Source organism: Rhinolophus hipposideros (genome assembly GCF_964194185.1).
Source record: "Rhinolophus hipposideros genome assembly, chromosome: 9".
Classification (NCBI taxonomy): Eukaryota; Metazoa; Chordata; class Mammalia; order Chiroptera; family Rhinolophidae; genus Rhinolophus; species Rhinolophus hipposideros.
The window spans coordinates 41,745,444-41,765,764 of record NC_138055.1 but is presented as its reverse complement, the minus strand read 5'-3'; the positions used below and the strand labels follow the sequence as shown (position 1 = coordinate 41,765,764).

At 38.0% G+C, this 20,321-nt stretch overlaps 2 protein-coding genes across 3 annotated transcripts in view; both read right to left on the bottom strand.

The window, feature by feature from the left end:
• Positions 1 to 20,321, bottom strand: part of FGD4 (FYVE, RhoGEF and PH domain containing 4) — a 181,771-nt gene that overhangs the window by 48,531 nt on the left and 112,919 nt on the right. For both annotated transcript variants that reach the window (XM_081058310.1, XM_081058311.1), the window contains exons 2-3: positions 8,160 to 8,309; positions 295 to 463 (exon numbers count right to left, since the gene is read on the bottom strand). In XM_081058310.1, coding sequence (XP_080914436.1) covers positions 295 to 463; positions 8,160 to 8,309 — 319 coding nt within the window. The remainder of the gene's footprint in view (positions 1 to 294; positions 464 to 8,159; positions 8,310 to 20,321) is intronic.
• Positions 8,219 to 20,321, bottom strand: part of BICD1 (BICD cargo adaptor 1) — a 310,361-nt gene continuing 298,258 nt past the window's right edge. Inside the window, exon 8 of the mRNA XM_081058306.1 lies at positions 8,219 to 8,309. Coding sequence (XP_080914432.1) covers positions 8,283 to 8,309 — 27 coding nt within the window. The 3' untranslated portion in view covers positions 8,219 to 8,282. The remainder of the gene's footprint in view (positions 8,310 to 20,321) is intronic.

The window sequence follows — 20,321 nt, the reverse complement described above, 5'->3', positions numbered from 1 at the left end:
CCACAAAGAGTAACACAGAGTGACATACACAGATACAGGGGAAGTAAGAGAGAGCATATCTACAGATCTACATAGCATACAATAAAGAAGCTACACATAGGTAATGAACAGTAAATGACAGTTCATATTAGGGCAAGATTAAATATTTTTTAAAAATCACTTTTCTAAAGGCCTACCAAACCTAATAGCAGAAGATCCATTTTTGATTTAGAAAATGTATTAACTCCATCATCTTTTTCAAAAAACCAGCTTTCATCTCCCCCCTGCCTTCTCCCATTGTAAATGAGCTCTTACCTGCCTCCTTCAAAGCGACTGATGAGATCTGATACTTTACTGGATTTTTCTTTTGAGACAGGTTTAACTTCCTCCATCCTTGGTGCTGCACTAGATAAAGCTTTATGCCTGGGGGTTTGGTGTATACTGGACAAAGGTGAATTTTGCAGATGTAATGGCTTTGGAGGCACTGTAGAAAGGAATTAACAGAATTCAGTATTTCCTTCACATACACACACATGAAATTTGGTATCCTGTGTATAAAAATCTTCAGCATTATCAAAGTTTTATAAAGAGGTCTGTCAAATTTGTAGAGAACCTTCACCAAAGGACTCTTATCTATCTGGACATTTGCTCTGTACCCTATAGAAATTCCATCTCCAAGATTCGGGCAGATCCTTTAATTTTAGGTCATTTTAAATATGGTATTGTTAAACACCTAGGGCTCAACATAGAGCTATAGCATTACAAACTCTATAGAGATAACATAGCAGTTGTTTAAACAGAGAAAAGAAAGTGCTAACATTGAAATTAAGTCCTAGGGATACACTGTTTGCTACAAAACACATTTTTCGAGTAACAGAGTGAATAACAGATATACCAGAATCCAGAGCTAGTAAGTTAAACAAAAAAGCCAACAAAGCAATAGCAACACTCACGTTGCATCGCTATAAAATCTTCCCATTTAACCAAAGCACCTTATCTCATTGGATTTTAGATAAAAAGTTTTACGTTCCAGTCCTCTGAGGTAGGTACCATCATTCACCTCTGATGTCTAAGAAGGATTATGAGGTTACGTGATTGGCCTGGGGTAACAAGGGTAACCTGATTTTACGACTAGTATCCAGACTCTGGCTCCTTTAATTATCAGCACTGCTCCTCATCATAAATCCAGCAAAAGGCAGATATAGAAGTTCTATTATTATTATCTGCTACATTAATAGCTAGCTTGCATCGATGTGCCACAAGTCATTTGCTTATTAATAAGCCCTTCATTCAATTAACAGAATAGGAACAGATCGTTTCCCAAAATACTAAAATCTACAGAACTTCCCACAATGAATGAGAAAATTTGTAGATAAGAAAATATGCCGTAAGAGCTTAATTTACATTCTAGAGAAAAGATTATAACACATATGTATTTTTTCTATAACCGGTTTTAACAAATCAAATAAATCATCTTTTTCTTTTTTAAACCTTTCTCCTAACTTCCGGAAGAAAGGTGGGGAATCATGTCTCTTAATTATATGTCCCATTTCCCCCAAGCTGGTTACCCTGGTTTCAGTCATCTCATCTCTGATAAACTCGGTTGACGGTTGCCTGATGGTCAATGGCCTAGAGCTCGCCAGTTATCAATTCTTACAGAGAAGAAAAAATACATATAGATCACAGTGAGCTACAGGTGTAACAATTAATTCGCCTCATTACTTTCAACACAAATGAGAAGAAAATCCCGATCAAAAAAACAACATGCTTCTTTTTATGAAAATATTATTTTCCAAGATATGCTTGGGGGGAGTGGCTAATATAGTATCTATTGGGAAGGATGGAGCTTATATAAGTGTGATATTTCTTCATCTTAAGGAACTATTTCCTGTGTAGAACAAATACATACAAAGATAGTAAACAAGGACAATATTCCACCAAAAAAAAGTAGTTTTAAAATTAGGAGTAACTTCAACTTTCCTAACTAGAATACTCAAATAAGGAAGTGAGTGTGTTCTTTATAATTCTGTATGTAAAGATTGTTATAAAATAACTCACGCTAATCTACAGTTCACACAGTAAACATTTATTTATCATGTGCCAGATACTGTTAGATGTTTGAAAGACTCAAAATGATACATATCAGCCAGTCAGTTTTTCAGAGATGACTCCACCAACCTTTCCCGTCTCAGCTATGCCTATCTCTTAAAATCTTTCATAACACTGTGTACTTTTTCCCAAAGTGCTGTAATAAATTATTATATGATTATTAATTAGTAGTAACTACTATTAAATAATAGATCAGCAATAAAATATTAAATACATAATAGATGTAAAGCTTTCTCTTCTACAACACTGGAATTCTGTAAGGGTAAAGAATATGTGTGTTTTGATCATAACTATATTCCCAGTAACTACCTGCACAGTGCTTGGCAAATTTGTGAAATATATGAAGGAACTAATTAATTCTGTCATCAAGGAGCTGATAGTCTAGAGCGCAGACAGTTTAATGATGTTGATAAAGATGGGCAAAGAGGAGCAAAGAGGAGGCATCTATTTTGGCAAGACAGACAAGCCGAATGTATAGTAAAGTCAGTAAATATACACATTTTAAATAAAAGAGCACAAATGTTACACGAATATGACAAAAATCTCAAGATGGTACCTGAATGGCTCATCACAGTCTTAGAGGAAAAACATGCATACTTTGCTCAAATATAACTGACAAGTGAAAATGATTCTCTCTCTCTCTCTCTCTCTCTCTCTCTCTCTCTCTCTCTCTCTCTCTCTCTCTCTCACCATTTCTGATCTTTCTTTTAGGCTATGGAGGCTCAATATTTGGAAATGCTCTCAGAACATCTTCTAGGTGTCTTATCAGCACCTCCAGTTCATTATGACTAGAACAGAACTTACTACTTCTTCCCACAGCCAAAAGGATGTAAACAGGAAAATCAGTGTTCTACCTCACTACTAATTAGGGAAATGCAAATTAAATCCACAATATGATACTACTTCATCTCCATCAGATTAACCAAAAATTTTAAATCTGACAATACTGTCAGTGAGGATATAAAGCAATGTGAAATCTCATACATTTTGAGAGGGAATATAAATTAATACAACCATTAAGAACTCGACATTTCCAAAATATATATCCTACAGAAATCTTACACATCTATACTGCACAGGGGTTTTTAAATATGTTTACTTTTTCATTATTTCAACAAATATTTATTAACTATCAAGTTAATAGATCAATTAAGTTCTATGCAGTTGATCATATCAATGAACAAAAGGAAAGACAAGAAACAAAAAACATAGTAAATCATATATCAGAAGGTGTTAAGTGCTAAGAAAAATGGGGAGGGGTTAAAAGAACAAGATGGAGGGAATCTAGAGTATATGCAGTGGGGAGAAAGGGCAGATTGCAGTATTAAGTAGGGTGTTCAAAATGGGCCTCTTTGAGAAATTCTGATTTGACCAAGACTTGATGGAGCTGAGGGAGTTATCTGGGGAAGAGCATTCCATCACGTAGACCAAGGGAGGCCAGTGAGACTGGAGCCAAAGGAGCAAAAGTACACAAGAGTATGTATTGAGGTCAGAGGGAGGGCCTCATAATGTACAACCTTGTGGAGAACTGGAAAGATTTTGACTGAAAGAAGTCACTGCAGAGTTCTGAGCAGAGGAGGGACATGACTTAAAGTCCAACAGCCTTATTCGGGCTGCTGTGTTAAGAACGGGGGGAGCAGGGTAGTAGAAGAGTTAGGAGGTTATCGTAAAAATTCAGGCAAGAGATAATGGTGTTTAGGAGGAGATGGTGAGAAAGCTTTGGATTCCAGGTATATTTTTAAAGTAGATTTCCTGATAGATTAAATGTGAGGTATGAGAGAAAAAGAGAGGAGTCAAAGATGACTCTGAGACCTCTGGCCTGAACAGGAAGGATGGGATTTGTCATCCACTGACACAGTAGGTAGAGCAATTTTTGGAGGGAAGATCAGTAGTGCCGTTTTGGACATGCTAAGTTTGAGATACCTAGATAGCTATAAATAAAATAGGCTCTATTACAGCCAATTATACAGACAGTACATAGAACTACACAATCTTATTATTCAAAAATTTCCAACTACTCAAACTAATTAAGAATGAAAAGAGACACTAATTGCAGTTTAAGTTTGGGGATGACTACTGCATTTCGATCACTCTTATTTTACTATGAAAAACAATAGCTGGCTATATATTAAAGCATCATCTGTTCATAACAAATAATACTTTAAGAATGGAACAGTACACATAGAATGCTTTACTTTAGAAGCAAATGAAAAAGGTTTGAGTACATTTACTTAAATTACAAAACAATGTGGCTTTCCAAGTTCATGAAACTTTTTCAAACGTTTAGGTTTAATGATTGAGAATTGACAATACATGGGTACACGGGTTTTATCAAAATAATTAACTATGGAGAATGTTGTGGATCAAAGCTCTTAGGAGAAAAAAAGAATCATTAGTTTTAATTGCTAAGAAAGTTATTTTGAGTTATGTCTAGCATGGAAGGAAATAGGACAATTAAAAGTGGCGAATGAGAAGAAAGACTTACATTTGAAGTTGCTCAGTAATTTGTTTGTTTTTTTGACTGGTAGGATTGGTATGAAGTGAATAAACCATTGTTTTCTCAGGCCTTAGGGTGTTTTCCAAGGCTGAGGGGAAAATAAGCCCTAACTAGTAAAGGAACCCATTTCTAAATGTACCGGCTCCAATTTAGATGGAAATGCAAGCTTATCTAATCTCTAATCTAAAATTTAGCACTTTTACCCTTTTATATACTATAATTATTTGGAAATATTTACTTATTCGTAATTAATAAACACAAACATATACCTGATATTGTTCCAGACACATTACTACCTAATCAACACCAATAAAGTTATTCAGTATTGTCTCCCCTTTTTAAAACTCACCAAAATAAATTGCAGCTGTGATCTTATTAGCACTGCACATGAGAAACAATCCAACTAGATTTCATTATGAACTATTTTTAGGATCTAGACCAGAGTTTTACAAATCATTCACATTTCAGATTGGCTAAGTCTTTGTTTGGGATGGGGGTGTGGGGAGGCTGAGGTGTAATCTGCAGGATGTGAAGCAGATCCCCAGCCTCCAGTAAGTGCCAGTAGCAACTCCCACAAGTTGTATCAAGCAAAAACCAAGACAACACTAAAGGGCAGGTTGTCTCTAGTTGAGAACCACTGGTCTAGAATATGAGTCTTCAATTAAATTAAAATTATATAATGGATGTTGAAACTTCAGCAGCCTCACCATTCATAATACGAAAGGGATTTGCACAGCAGTGGGAATAGAGATGTCATGTGAGAATCCCTCCATGGGCACAGGAGTCCCTATGAACATCCTCTTCCCTTCTCGGCCTTCGTCAGCCAGATATTCTTAAGGGTTTGGAGAAATGAAAAGTAGCTTCTCTCTAGCAGACGGTGGGGAATACTTATTACTGGTCAATAAGTCAATAAGTAGTACCCAACCTATTTGGCAGTAGACCTCACAATACCAAGATGTAGCCCCACTTCAGGGACACTGGTGTTTTTATGACACTCATTCTAAGTTGTAAACGAAGAACAGCAGAAACAAAGCAAGTGGCGCAAACGTGGTGATGGAGAAACAAGCATCACTGAAAGTGTGCTGCACTGTGTGCTAGGCATCGGGGGATGCAGTAGTGCAAAAGGCAGAAAAAAGCCCAACAGGGATGCGTCAAACATATAGTAGGTCAGATTGTAATGAATGAGAAAAAATAAACTAGGGATGACGAAATATGAAATGTCCGAGTTGGGGGTGGGGTTAAAATTTTCACTATGGGGACTAGAATAAGTGAGGGCCAAAATAATAATTTTGAAAAAGGAGTATAAAATACTCTATGTAATTTATTTAACACAGTCACGCACCATCAAGCAACATTTTGGTCAATGAAGGACCGAATGTATGACTGCAGTCCCTTAAGATGAATGTGGAGCTGAAAATTTCCTATTGCCTATTGATGTTTTAGCCATCAGAGCATCAGAGCGCATCGTATTATTCAAGTGTCTGTGGGGATGTTAGTGTAAACCAACCCACTGCACTGCCAGTCCTATAGCGTATAGCACATACAATTACGTACAGTGCATCACACTTGTTAATGATAATAAGCAATTGTTACCGGTTTATGTATTTTCTATACTATACTTTGTATCATTATTTTAGAGGGTACTCTTTCTACTTATAAGAAAAGTTTGCTGTAAAACAGTATGCCTTGTTATGCTGCAGGCATCACCCTCATACTTCTTGTGTTTACTGCGTTTCCTGATTGCATCATTCTCTCTTGGGCTTGATTTAATCTCATATTGCTTTGTACAGCAAATGCCAAACAGTCTTGGAGTGTAGGAGTAATAGGCTGTACCACAGCGCCCAGAGGTGTAATAGGCTAGACCATGTTGGTTCGTAAATTCACTCTATGATGTTTGCACAACAACGAAATCACCTAATGATGCATTTCTCAGAACGTACCCCATCGTTAAGTGGCACCTGGCTATTTCAGGAAATAGTCCCTGTGGTTATGTAGTCACGTATATATGAACCCATATTCAAATCAAGACAGGAAGTAAATATGTAATTTAAGGAGCAATATATTGACTTTGATATAACTACAAACAGCAAAAGCAAGGTCAAATGTTGTCTCCCCAGAGAATACGCTATTTCAGCACATAGTAGCTCCAGGAGGACACTACTATACTTTATCTCTATGAACTCTGAAAGATAATAGAGTAATGCCATGATGCTTCCAAAAAAAAGGCTTTATAAATAATAAAATTCTTGCTTTTGATCTGGGAAATTACATAAAATTAAATGGCATTCATTTTTTACATTCTTACACCATTTGATTTTTGTCAGCTTGGGTCTAAGGAGCAAAATGGAATTTGGTGGTTTGCAAATCAACAGCTTAATTAAATCAAGATCAAAATATTTCTATGTTCATATTCACACCAATGTCATAGAGAGGTGTATGGTGGAAAGAAAAGGTTATAATGGACTATTCATTTGAATCACCAATTATTTCACCTTGCTTGATACCACAGCCGTACTTCATATCATCACCAATATAGCTAGTAGTGAGAAAAAAAGAAAAATATTCCATGATGTGGAAGATTCCATTTTAAATCCTTTTTATGGGTCTCTTTCAGAAATCTTTAAAACATAAGAACTTTAACACCAGCTCTTTTATAATGCATTCTCTATAATACTTTCTTCCGTGCAAGAACAGAAAAAAAGACCAAAGCAAATACAAAATAAACCAAATAGAAATTGAGTTTCCAAAGTACAGTCATTCTACAAATTCCCAGTATTGTTTCTTGGTTGACTGTTCAGCATTCAATGTAAATAAAACTCTATTAGGAAGAAACTACACATTAAACAACATTGGAGCTTAGCTCTACATTGCATTTCAGAAGGCCTTGCTATCATCAAAATTATGATTTTGTGCTCCTCAAAGTTAATACCCACTTTACTAGAAATGTATTTGTAAAAGGAAATGGTCACTGAACAAAACAATGAATCAAAGAGTTCTACCATTGTAATTGTTTTACCACTTGTTGGCTACTCCATTCCTCAATGGAGGGACACATTAATTTTTGTGATTACTTTACTAAGAAGGCTTTTCAAGTCTGGGTTCCTTAATAGTGTTGTCACCTTTTTGCTAAATCTGTTAAGCAATGTTTTGGAATGATCTGTTTCACAGATCCTCTAACAGCTAGCAAGTCATAATGCCTTCTGACAGTACTTGCAAACACATTTATTTGTTACATATTTATTACACAAAAAGTTAAGTTAGGCCTGCTACTAAGTCAAACATAATGCATGAAGAGACCACAGTGCTCTTCAGGGGACATGGAGCCAATTTCTGCAATATCAAAAGAACCATGATAGAGAAATGATAAGATGTTTTGGGAGCAGAGCAAATACTCAACTCTGTCTGAGCAGGTTCACAGGCTGACTTTTCTTCTGAAAAAATAAATGCACCCAATTCCTCCCAGTTATAGCTTAAAACTCTTTCTTAGTGGCCATTATTCTTTCTGGGTAGACCTCATTGATGAACAAAGTACCCAACCTGTTAAAAAAAGAAAAAAATTCTTGAACAGCTGTACCTTGTGGCTTTGGACTTGCAGCCGTGTGTTTCGCTGGCGTTTTTCCATTTATTCCCTGAGCCTCTTCATCAGATACATTCTGATCATCCAGTCTGGTTGTGTTCCTTTTCAAAAAAGATGGAACTATCGTCTTTGGACAGGTACTGCTGCCTGGGAGAGAGTTCAAAAAAAAAAGGGCAGGTAAATGCAGAGGCGGGGCAATACGATGTCTCGTGACATAAATTTCTTCTGACTCCATAAAACAAAACCAATCACAGTTACAAGACTAAGCCTAGAAATACTTTCTCCATGTGTGCTGCCCTTGACAAAGTTTTCCTGGAGAAGATCTCGTTCCTTGTGCTTCAGAAACCTTACAATGCATACTGACAGAGAATGCTACATGCGAGTGCGCATGCACACACACACACACACACACACACACACACACACACACACGTCCTTTCCTTACAGAGCTGTGGAAAGGGCAGAATGCAGCTGCCACGAGGCAGACAAGCAGGCTGAGGAGAGGATGGGAGGGCCCTAGCACTAATCTGTTAAAAGCTTTCCTGTCCAGCATCCAGTCGGTGAGCAACTCAAAAGAACAAAGCAGAAAGGCACCAACATGACAGCTGATACAAAGATTCTGAGAATGGCTCAATAAGAAATGACCAAAACGAAAGAGAAATGAACAAATACACACACATACTCCTCTCACTCAGTAGCTTACTCCGACTCCAAATCAACATATATAAGCTAATACCCATGTTAAAAAAAATAAAAAATAAGAAAAAAGAGTGGTGAGATTAAATGGATAAACTCATATATTTACAACTCAGAACCCCCAAATATGCTTTAAAACACTAAAATACTCGTGCATCATGAGATAGATGGAGACGAGATTGATTTTTTTGGTTTGATTTCTGACATAAGAAGTTAAATGTTGAATTTCAGAGACTTTTAAAGAAACCATATGCCAATGTGTTCTTTTTATACTCAGATGAAATTTCCCTTTCATCTAGTTGACATGGTGATATTAATAACAGATTGGACCTTACTTAGGAGAAAATAAAATTTCTACCAGAGAATTCACTGTCACTAAATAAAAGTATGTCATTTAAGAAACTACGATTTGGGAAAAAAAGAAAAAAGAAAAAAAAAAGAAACTACGATTTGGTTAAGAAACAAAGTTTCATTTTTACAGAATCCAAATATCTATAAAAGAGAACTATTAGAGACAAAATACGTCTATTATTCAAAAGAAGAAAAGCTAATAAAACCCAATTTCTATTGAGTAAAAAAATTCCCCTTTTATTTCAATTGATTATTAAATAATATTGATTAAAAACCACACTATTACTTTATTATTTTCTGTGCTCCCCTTACAATTTATCTTGGTAAAACGAATTTTAGAAGATATTAATTACAAGTATTATAATTCCAAGTATCGTCTGAGAAGTTGTTAGAAACCCAGTGGTAAAACAAAATAAAGCATACCATTCTGCTAAAATGAGCTGCCAGCTGGAGTAAGCATTATTTAGCCAAATACGACAAAGGCCTTGAACACAAGATTAATGGAAGATTATTTGACAGCATATTATTCAAATTGTAAACAGAAGAAGTAAAAGCTCAAATCTTTAAATGTGTTGTTTTATCTATCTTCTTAGAAAAACCACGTGAAGTAGGAAAAATATATCCCTAAAATCTAAGGCATATCATCTAACCACTTAGGCTTTTGGGGCAGGAGAATGTTGGTTCCACAGTGATTCCCAAGAATGGTTTGGTAATCCCACAGGCCACCTGCTGGCCTAGTGAAGGATGGGCAAACAGTGAAAAACCACAGCTCAACTGCAATGTGACTGTAAAAAATGAGACACTGTAAAAGCAAGAATGCAGCTTTAGTGACAATTTATAGAAACAAAACTATAAAAAGTGGGCAGCTAATGGGATAAAAGAGAAAGCAAATGAAATGGAATCTTAAAAATATACCAGATCCCTGTTACTATTAAGAGAAGAAACTAATAATTAGCCTATTTAGAAACAAAGCATGTCTTAGATAATCATTTGAAATTGGAAACTCCATACTTAATTTCTGGATAGCAAACTTACAGGTAACAATAGGTTTTACAAGTGTCATTTATTAGAGACTATCTCACATGAATGTGCTGAAAAGCCTTGGGTAAGAGATCAACTTCAAATTCGCTTTCTAATAAACCCATTAAAGTCATGATTACAAATCTTTTGCTCATGACAGTAAATCCATGGCCAAAAATTTCATTTCAGATCATTGTTTAAAACCAGTCTCCAAACTTCTGCCATTATTGCATAGCATGAAAATATGGTAAAAGACAGAAAACACATCCTTAAAAAGGATTTTTTTTTTTAAAAAAAGTAATTACAGATATATGCAACAGAGACCATACGTGGCTGCAAAGCTAAAAATATTTACTATCTTTACAGGGAAAGTTGGCTGACCACTGATCTAGATCAAACACATCAAAGTAAAGAATGTTTGCCTAAAGGAAGCATCATTTCATTAAATACTTCCTCTTCTAACTTCTTGGATGCTAGCAATAAAAAGTTAAACTTCTTGCTTGTTTATGACTGACTCTGTCTACTCACTTTTGGAGATAGTTCTTATGTGGGTGCCCAGTTGCATAACAGGGAATTGAAAATGAAATTGTAACCAGATGGTCCACCCATTCAAACAAATTTGTATCAGTTATAGAGGCTTTTAGAATCTAATTTACCGAGGAGAAGAACCCAAAGGAATGATTAAACAATTATCTTGGACACAGATACAACTAGTCACATTATATTTGCGCAGGGGGAGGAATCCTGTTTTTTTCTTGAGGACTGGTAATCTTTTTAGCCACTGATCCTAACTAACCATTTTGAATTCCTCTGTTTGGGGTTTCTCACTTTCACTTGCTCAGTCTTCTCTCCTAAAAAGAATGCCCTAGGCATATGCAAACTGCAGGGGCTCCTTAGATATTCTCAATTAATCCAGCCCCATCTTTGACTGCATTAGGCTCCCTGTTCCAACTGGAGAGGTTGCCCCTATGGCTTAACTTTCATTTACCTATCTTCTTTTGCAGGACACTTGTGAGTGGCAGATAATACCTCTGACTTTGTCTGCTATTTGCAAAGCTTTTTGTTGTTCGTTTTGCCAAATCATTCTTTTTTTTTAGTTTCAGGGTGTACAAAACAATGTAATAGACATTTATACCCCTCACAAAGGGATAATACCCCTCCCCCAATCCACTGCTCCTCTGACATCGTATACAGCTGTTATAATTCCATTGATTCTATTCCCTATGCTGTACTCTAAACCCTGTGACTATATATTAAATTATAGTGGGCATTCAGTATTATTGAGCTTCAGCTTCAGATGTGCACTGCAGTGGTCAGGCACCTACACTGTCCATGAAGTGGTTTCCCTAATAAGACAAGTGTCCATCAAATACCCTACAAAATCTTTACAACATTATTGATTATATTCCCCAAACTGATTTTCATATCACCGTTTGCCAAATCATTCTTGAATGGCTCATTCACATTCGAAGATTGGACTTATTCATTGGCTATCTATTCGAAAGCAAGGTTCAATCAGTTCTCGGATTCTTCAGGTCTGATCTCATTCCATGGTATCCAGGACCTCAAATCACATCTTCATGGCCTTGCTCTGGCTGTGTGTACACTGCCTCACCCATCCATAACACGTCTCCCAACTGCACCAAGTCTCTAGCCCAGAATATCTCAATGGACTCCACTCCTCAGAACAAGAGGATCTCTTAAATTTAAGAGGACAGAAATAGTTTTCTAGGGGAGACAATCTTTCAGTAGTACATTGTCCAGAAGTGAAGAGATACCTTAAAAACACAAAATAACTTCATTTTGAAATAATTTTAGATTTACAGAAGAGTTGCACTCAGGTTCCTAACTTTAGCATCTTACAAAACCATGGCATATTTATCAAAACTAAGAACTTAATTTTGATGCAATACTAAATCACAGATTTCATTCAGATTTTACCAATTTTTCCATAAACACCCCTTTTCTGTCACAGGATCCAATCCAAGATACCATGTTGCATTTAGTTTTCATTGTCTCCCTTAGTGTACGCCAATCTATGAGTTAATCAGTCGTTGCTTGTCATGCATGACCCTGGCGTTTTTGAAGATCAGGCATTTTGTAGAATGTCCCTCAAAATGGGCATACACATGCAATGGAATATTAGTCAACCTTAGAAAGGAAGGAAATTCTAAAGCATGCTACAACGTGATTGACCTCCAGGCGATCGTGCTAAACAACACAAGCCAATTGAAACAAAAATACTATATAATTCCATTTACATGAGGTACACAGAGTAGTCAAAATCAGAGACAGAACGTAGAATGGTGGTTGCCAGGAACTGGAGGTGTTTGAGAATGCAAAGTTATTGTTTAATGGATACAGATGCATCTTGCTTTGCAAGATGAAAAATGTTCTGTGGATGGATGGTGGTCATGGCAGCACAACAGTGTGAATGTACTTAATGCCAATGAATTGTGCACTTAAAATGGTTAAGATGGTTAATTTTGCTGTGCACTTTTAACATAATTTTTAAAATTTTATATTAAAACTAGCATATCTCTCGCTTAATGAAGAAATCAAGAAATATTAATACATACATTCAATCGCCTACTTAGCATCTCCACCAGTATGTCAGAGCTATCTCACACTCAACATACCTAAATATGACTCCCTCATCTCCCAACTCTCATCCAAAACCAACTGCCTTTACCGTCTTCTCCATCTCAGTGAATGGAAACTTCCATCTACGAGGAAGCATCCTCAAGTGCTCTCGTTTTCTCTCACACTCCACATCCTCTTCATCAAGAAATTCTGGTGCCTGCCGTCTACCACCACCACCTTCACTGCTACTATTCTGGCCTCAAGTACCATAATTTTTAACTGGATTGCAGCAAGACCCTCTACCCAGTCTCCCTGCTCTAACCCTTGTCCTTAGTACAGTTCATATTTTCAACCAGGACCAGATCGATCCCTTTTATAGCCCAAATCTGATCATGTCACCCTGGGCTTAAAATTCTCTAATGGCTCCATATTTCACTCAAGAGTAAAAATTCAGCTCTTAACAGTGGCTGACAGGCTCTACGTGATCTGGCCTTTGTCCCCTTTCCACTGACCTCAGTGCTAGGATGGTCCCCTTGCTCACTTCACTCAATCATTCTGGTTTCCTTGCTGTTCCTGCAATAGGCAAAGCACACCTCAGGGCCTCTGGGATAGCTGTTGTCAATAGGAGCTACCCTGACAACTTTACCTACCATAAGTGCTCCTCTTACCATGTTTTACAGTTTATTTTTTCCAAAGCACTTATCACCTTCTAAGAAACATTATTTATTTTGTTTGTTGTTTATTGTGTGTCTTCTCTGGGAATATAAGCTCTGGGAAGGCAATGATCTTTGTTTTCTGGTGTACCCCAGAGGGTACCCCTGGGATACCCCAGGTGTATCACCTGTCACATAGTACATTCTCAATAAATGTTGAACACATGAGTTCTACAGACCTTAGGCAAGTTCCTCTTCATGTGCTTACATCTTTAGTTGCTATTTCATGAGATACGTTTTCTAAATTCCAACAATAACTAAATATGTAGCTGTTTTAGAGCCCATTCTACACAAAATTTCCAACCTTTCCATCCTTATCTAAATTTCAAAACATTCGAGGTTATTTCTACACAAATTCTAAATATCTAGAAAAACACTTGTACCCATGTGATCTTCCTTACAACTCAGATTTTTAAACATCTGGAATTGTGAATTCCAGATGTTTGTCTTAATAAAAACAGCAGCAGCCAAAATCCCAGCAACTGACTGAAATGTTTCCACTTAGTACGATCTGTGATTTTGTTTACATTTACGAGAGTCACTCACTAAAATGCACTATGGGCTGCCAATGTTTCTGACTCATCCTCTGCTGCTGCCCTAAAATTATAAAATGTTATACTGTCAGGAAACGCATATTGCTGGAGGCCTTTAAAGTTCAAAAGCAATGTGAACTCAAAATAAGCCTTGAAGGTAGGTAACTATAGATTATTCCATATTTCTAAAGGTCCCACAGCTGAATGGCAACAATAAAAATGTATAAAAAGGCAACTGTTATCATAGCATTTTAAGCAAATGCAACAATGTATGCATGCAATGAGAGAAAAGAAATGTGCAGCCTCTAAAAACAATTTGTTTTCAAACCAGAAATATTTATTTTATTTTGCTGAAATATTCTCCATAATTATTTACTGAATGATTATTTTTTTTTGCTACCCAGAAGAGATAAAGAAGATAACAATAAAGTTTCCAAAGAATGCTATTGTTTGTGGTCCAGTAACAGAATTCTGTTAGATGAACTGAAACACCTTTCACTTAGCTTGTCCAAATTCCAGCTTTGAGTAGGCGCTCACAGATGAGGTCCACGGCCGTAGCGCCTCTTATGTAGGAGACTGCATATATTATAATCATAATCTAAACGTGGACTCTAGGGGTCCGAATCCCTGCTTCTCATTTTCAGGGTGACCATTTGTTAGGCACCATGAATCCTGCACAGAAAGTACTGGAAGTGCACACTCCATGATGACGTCTGGATTGGTGCCGAGACAGGCTTGTCAGTGTGTTCTGCTGGGCCTTGGCTCAGTGTTTGTTAGAGACGAACTCCCTCCTGAATCCCCATGTTGGGAAGGGAGCTAGAGGTAGCTCTCCCACCCTAAACCATACTGGATGAAAGTTCCCCTTTTGGCTACATTCAACTAAGAATGTCAGTTCAAGATTACAGAAAGCTCTTACTATTTAAAGTACAAAAATTACTCTGTATCTGCAGCCGACTAGAACGGAAGGTGGGAGTAGAGAAAAATCACAATCAATTACATGTGTTTCTCTTTGCTTACTTGCAAAAGTCAGTTCTAGTTGCCAACATCTTGAGTTGGAGGAGGTTCATAGGCAGCCTGCTGTGCTTTATCTGATACATTGTTTCTAATTTATAACAACACCCATTTCTTGGTTCCTTCTACTGCTAAGCATAACTAAGAGGAAGAAACTGTACCCTAGATTTATTCATTTATTTTCCCTTTCCCCTTCTTCTGCCTCTTCCTCCCATTCCCATTCCGGTTCCAGCCTCCGTTTCTCAGTCTAGTTGTGCAGGACACAGCTCCCTGGACCGTGTTGGTATTATGAGCCTTGCGCTTTCCCCAGCTGAGGCAGTCGGTCATCGGTGGGCAGCTCACAGCAGTTCTCACCAGCTGCCGGCCGCTCACGCTGGCTGCCGGCCGCTCACGCTGGCTGCCGGCCGCTCACGGCAGCACACAGCAGCCCGCAGCTCCAGGGAGAGCTGTTGTTCACAATCTTAGCTGTAGAGGGCACAGCTTACTGGCCCATGTGGGAATCGAACCGGCCACTTTGGCGTTAGGAGCACAGCACTCCAACCACCTGAGCCACCTGGCCAGCCCCTATACCCTAGATTTATTGAAACACCCTGTATTACTGCCATGCTGGTGATGAGAAATATCCCTGAGAAGCTGCCCATCGATGCAATAAAATAACTGCTGGGTTTTGAAGCCGTCATACTTTTTGTCAGACCTAAGATTCGTTAGTTTCAAGCTTTGATATTAATGAATATATCACAATGATCTCTAAGTATATTATTGTCCAGATGGATCTGATAACTAATGTTAGATTTCCCTGATCTGATCATCTATGTCGAAGGGCAGCTCAGGACATGCACACGGATGCAGCTTTCCTGGATCCCCGGAAGCGTGCCATCTGTCTTTGTCTATGCCAATTGTACTAGTTATTGTATACTATTAAACACTAAATATACCCTTATGGCAATTCAAATATTCTTCAGGTCATAGAACTACTATTAATATCATTTGCCTAGGTTCAAATCCTGGCTTCTCCATTTGCTAGGTAGGTGATTGACTTACTTTCTCTGTACTTCAATTTCCTCATCTGTAAATAAGAATCATAAGATACATCATAGCACCCCCTTATAAGGCTGTGAGGATTATCATTTGATTAATGCCAGTGAAGGTACTTGAACAGTAGCTGGCACATGGCAAGTGCTGTATAACTATTTGCTATTATTATTACTTACATGACACTCAATATTTCACAATAGCAGGGCAGTGTCTCTCCTTCGAGCCTCCAGGCCTTTACTTCCTTCCTTCCTGTCTGCTTATATTTACTCTGACCACGGCCTACATTTTGATTCACCTCCACCTCGTACTTGTTTCTGCTGGCTTATTTCGCAGCACCTGCCATGTGCTTCAGTGCCCAATTCCTCCACTTTCGGGGATTCCCAATAGACTATTCTGGATAAATTTTGGCCAAATAATGACTCCTTTGCAAATTAATTCAATAATAAATTATTTACAAGTTTATGGTCTGGCATATCAACCATGACTCTTTTATTCACTAATGATGATAACAGTATTAGTAATGATAAAATTATGTCTGACATTGGAGAATTTGCTGAAGATAATTTTAATCCTAAATGATTTAATCATATTGTTCACTCTTTACCGTGATTGTAAATGTGTGTCCTGGATTCCACAAACTTATTTTATTTTTTTTCTTCCATTTGACATTTCTCCATTTGACACTCATCACAATTGCTGGTTTTGACAATGAATCACTTTCAGAAAAGCACATTTAAATATGCTTATGACCACTTAAAGAAACTCAAGTATTTAATTTTAATAGCTCTCACAGTTATGCCCCCAAAGTATAAACTGTTCTGTAAGCACCAAGGATATCTAATGATGAACTGCAAAGACAATAATAAAACCTATCAGGCGTCTACTTTTTCCCTTTTCTTTGTTTTTCCTTTTTGGTCCTACTTCAAAGTATTCAGTGTTAACTCCATAATGAAAAATGCTAGGTACTCTGTTAATTACTGGGCACAAGAGGACAAAATAAGACATAATCCTTATCTTTGTGTAATCCATGGTGTAAAGAGGGAAAGAGATGTACAGTTCCATAGTTATCTGGAATAGCTGCCTCCCCACCCACCCACCCCCTTGCTAACTGTGGTTAGGAAGCCATGGCACCTGTCCATGCACAGGCTAAGACCCTGCACTGTGGCAATGGCTGAGGGTGAAGAGGGGGCATGGCTGTGGGACACATTAAAGAGAAAATCGATGGGGGGCTGACTGAAGGAGGGATAGAGAGGAATAAAGGACGACTCTTACTTAGCCTCCTGGCTGACGTGACATGGAAACTGCATTTCGATTAAATAAGAATGCAAGAAAAACACAGTTTTGTGTGTCATAAGTTTTAGAAGCCTGTGAAACTGTTCAGAATGAACAGTCTGCTCTGATAGTCATTAGATAGTCATTAGGTTTAGTCATCCTTAACTCTTTTGCTGCATTAATTGGTTTAAAGCCTTTCCCCCCAAAAAGTGTCAGAAATCCCCCCAAAACAAAAAGTTGATATTTTGACCATTTTATGCTCTTAATAACAATTTGAGCTGCTTTGTATATAAATGACATTATTTTTATGTATAAAAATTTCGGATATATTCATTTGGACATATCAGACAATCGCGGCAAAAGAATTAACACTACCTCATTTTTCAATTCCATTGTTGAAGTTTTCAGATATATTCCCTTTGAGACTTTCTTTAAAATATCATTTCATTGCCTTTTAAGGGAGGGTGGGGAAAAGCCTATTTGCCCAAGGCAGGACCATTTGTACAGAGGATCTGGTCCATTTTGTTTGTTTCTGGTCTCAGTAATTATGGGTTAAAACATTTTTCCTTCTTCCTATAAAAACTGACATCCTTAATTTTATTAATAGCATAACAAATATCAGTTAAGTGATTAGGCTGGAGGGAGAAAAGAAGCACTTACTAAGAGAACAATTTCTGGGTGTTTGCCAGTTCCTTTAGGAGGACACAAGAGCCCAGGTAAAAAGTCACCATCTTCACGGCACACCCCACATGACCTGGGGCAACTTGTGCCAATGTGTGTTCTGTGAAACACTACGCTAGCAATAGGATTCCTTCTCTCTCCCATCCACTCCTCCCACCCCCACCCCCACCACAGACGACCATGATTCTATATGAAATATTTGTGACCTACCAAATTTACAGTTTTATCTTATACGAGTACACTCAAGATGCCCGTGGGTGTATTCGACACTGTGAAAAGCCCTATCGTAGGAAAACGTTAATTTCGAACCCAGTGTGTGTCTAGGAAACCTTTCTATTATATATTATGTCAACATCCCATGGAGCTAGTGTGTCTTGGAACACATTTTGGGAACAGCCACCCCCAGGGACTCCTTCCCCACGTCCTGTCAGCTTTTGCCTTGGCTATTTCCCACAAAGTCCCATCTCTATTACTGGTACCTGCTCCTGACTTCCCGATAATCATCTTGGCTGCCCTCATGACCCCGGCTCTCAAGTTATGAACCGAAACTCTAACCTGCCCTTGGATTTTGAATGTGACCCTGCTGTCCCCCGCTTCGAGGCGTCACAATCCCACAATGTCCTGACCACAAAAGCAGCACCAGGGCCCGGCCCGGATGCCTGAGTTCTACTCTGGGAAGTCTAAACGTGGAGTAGCCCCTTGGCTTAAAAACTCAGGTGAAATCACATTCTGTAATTCTCCCAGTCCACTTTCTCTCCATTCTTTCTACAGTACCTCCTTCTTCCTCTCAGCTGCAAATCCGCAGCCTAGTAGACTTGGAGGCATACAATCTAGTAACACAGAAAAATCTCCCAGGGGATTTTCTCTTAAAGTGGTTATAAAACAGGACATAAGGTGTTACAGATAATTGACAATGCAGCGAGCAGTCATATGTAGAACAATGAGGGCAGTTTTATTTCATTGAGACAAGTGCTGTAAGAATGTGTGTATTTGCTCCATTTTGCCAAAGACTCCACTCACCACATGGTAAGCATGGTGATCTTAAATTTAAATGAATTGAAATATCGTTTTATGAAACTAAACACACTCTGAATGTGACAGCACAACACGGGACTTTCATTCTGTGGAGTCACAAACTGACATAACTGTTCCTTTGCTCTGTGCCCTCCCTGTGAGTTCAAACCTCAAGATCAGGCAAAATACTTCATTCAATTGCAAGCTAGACTTCTTTCTGAAGACTTATAAACCATATACCAACAGGGCATTAGAATAGGCTATGATCCCTGGGAAAAAGTAGTTTGCAAAATGTCCTTTTCTCAACTGATTTGTTCTCTATAGACAACAAGAAGAGTCTGTAGAAATGCATAGCAATGCATAGCTTCAGGCAGGCATACACTGATGGTAAGGGACATGTCCTTCGGTTACATACACCCAAAAATATTCATCTTGAATGTCACAAAAATATTAACAATCGTAATTTGGTATTTCACAGTGTTGTAAAACTTACACCATTTACAACAAATTTGCTTGCAAATACTACTACTGTTTTTACTACTTTAGTAATAATGGTAACAATATTGTTTATTCTGTGGCAAGTGTGTAAGTATTCGCTCCTCTCAAAATATCTATGAGATAAAGGCCGGCCGGCATTTTAATGTTTATAAGAAATATGAGTAAATGAGATGAGTTAACTGACGTGGCTGATATGTGATGTCACATCTACGTATAGTTTGTAAGTACGTCTGGACAGAGACTCCAGCTCATAACCCTTTGGCTTTTGCTCAGCAGGTAACCCAAGTGATTTTATCTCTGTTATAGTACAGCTCTTTGGCTCTGACCTCCTGTGCTTCTATTTCAGCCAATACTGCGTAGCCAGGAGCTTCAAAATACCCAACACACACACACACACACACACACACACACACACACACACACACACACACAGTCCAATTTATGAAACATGAGATAAGAACGCGAATCTGGATTTTGGGTAACTAAACAGATTAAGGCAAGGTTCCAGACTTCTTTGCCTCTTCACAACTATGAACCTCCTTTTCATTTGCTCCTCAGCTCCTCAGATTTCTCATCTCTTTGCTCTACTGGGCTGATGAAGAGCATTACCCACTCTTAGACGTTCTCTCTGGAAACCAATGGCCATACTCCCTTCGGTTCGCTCCATGTTATTTAGTCTAATCCTAATCTAGTCGAGTACACATAGTTCTCTGGGCTACATGGCTGTCAATTCTGCTCGGCTGAACCCACAC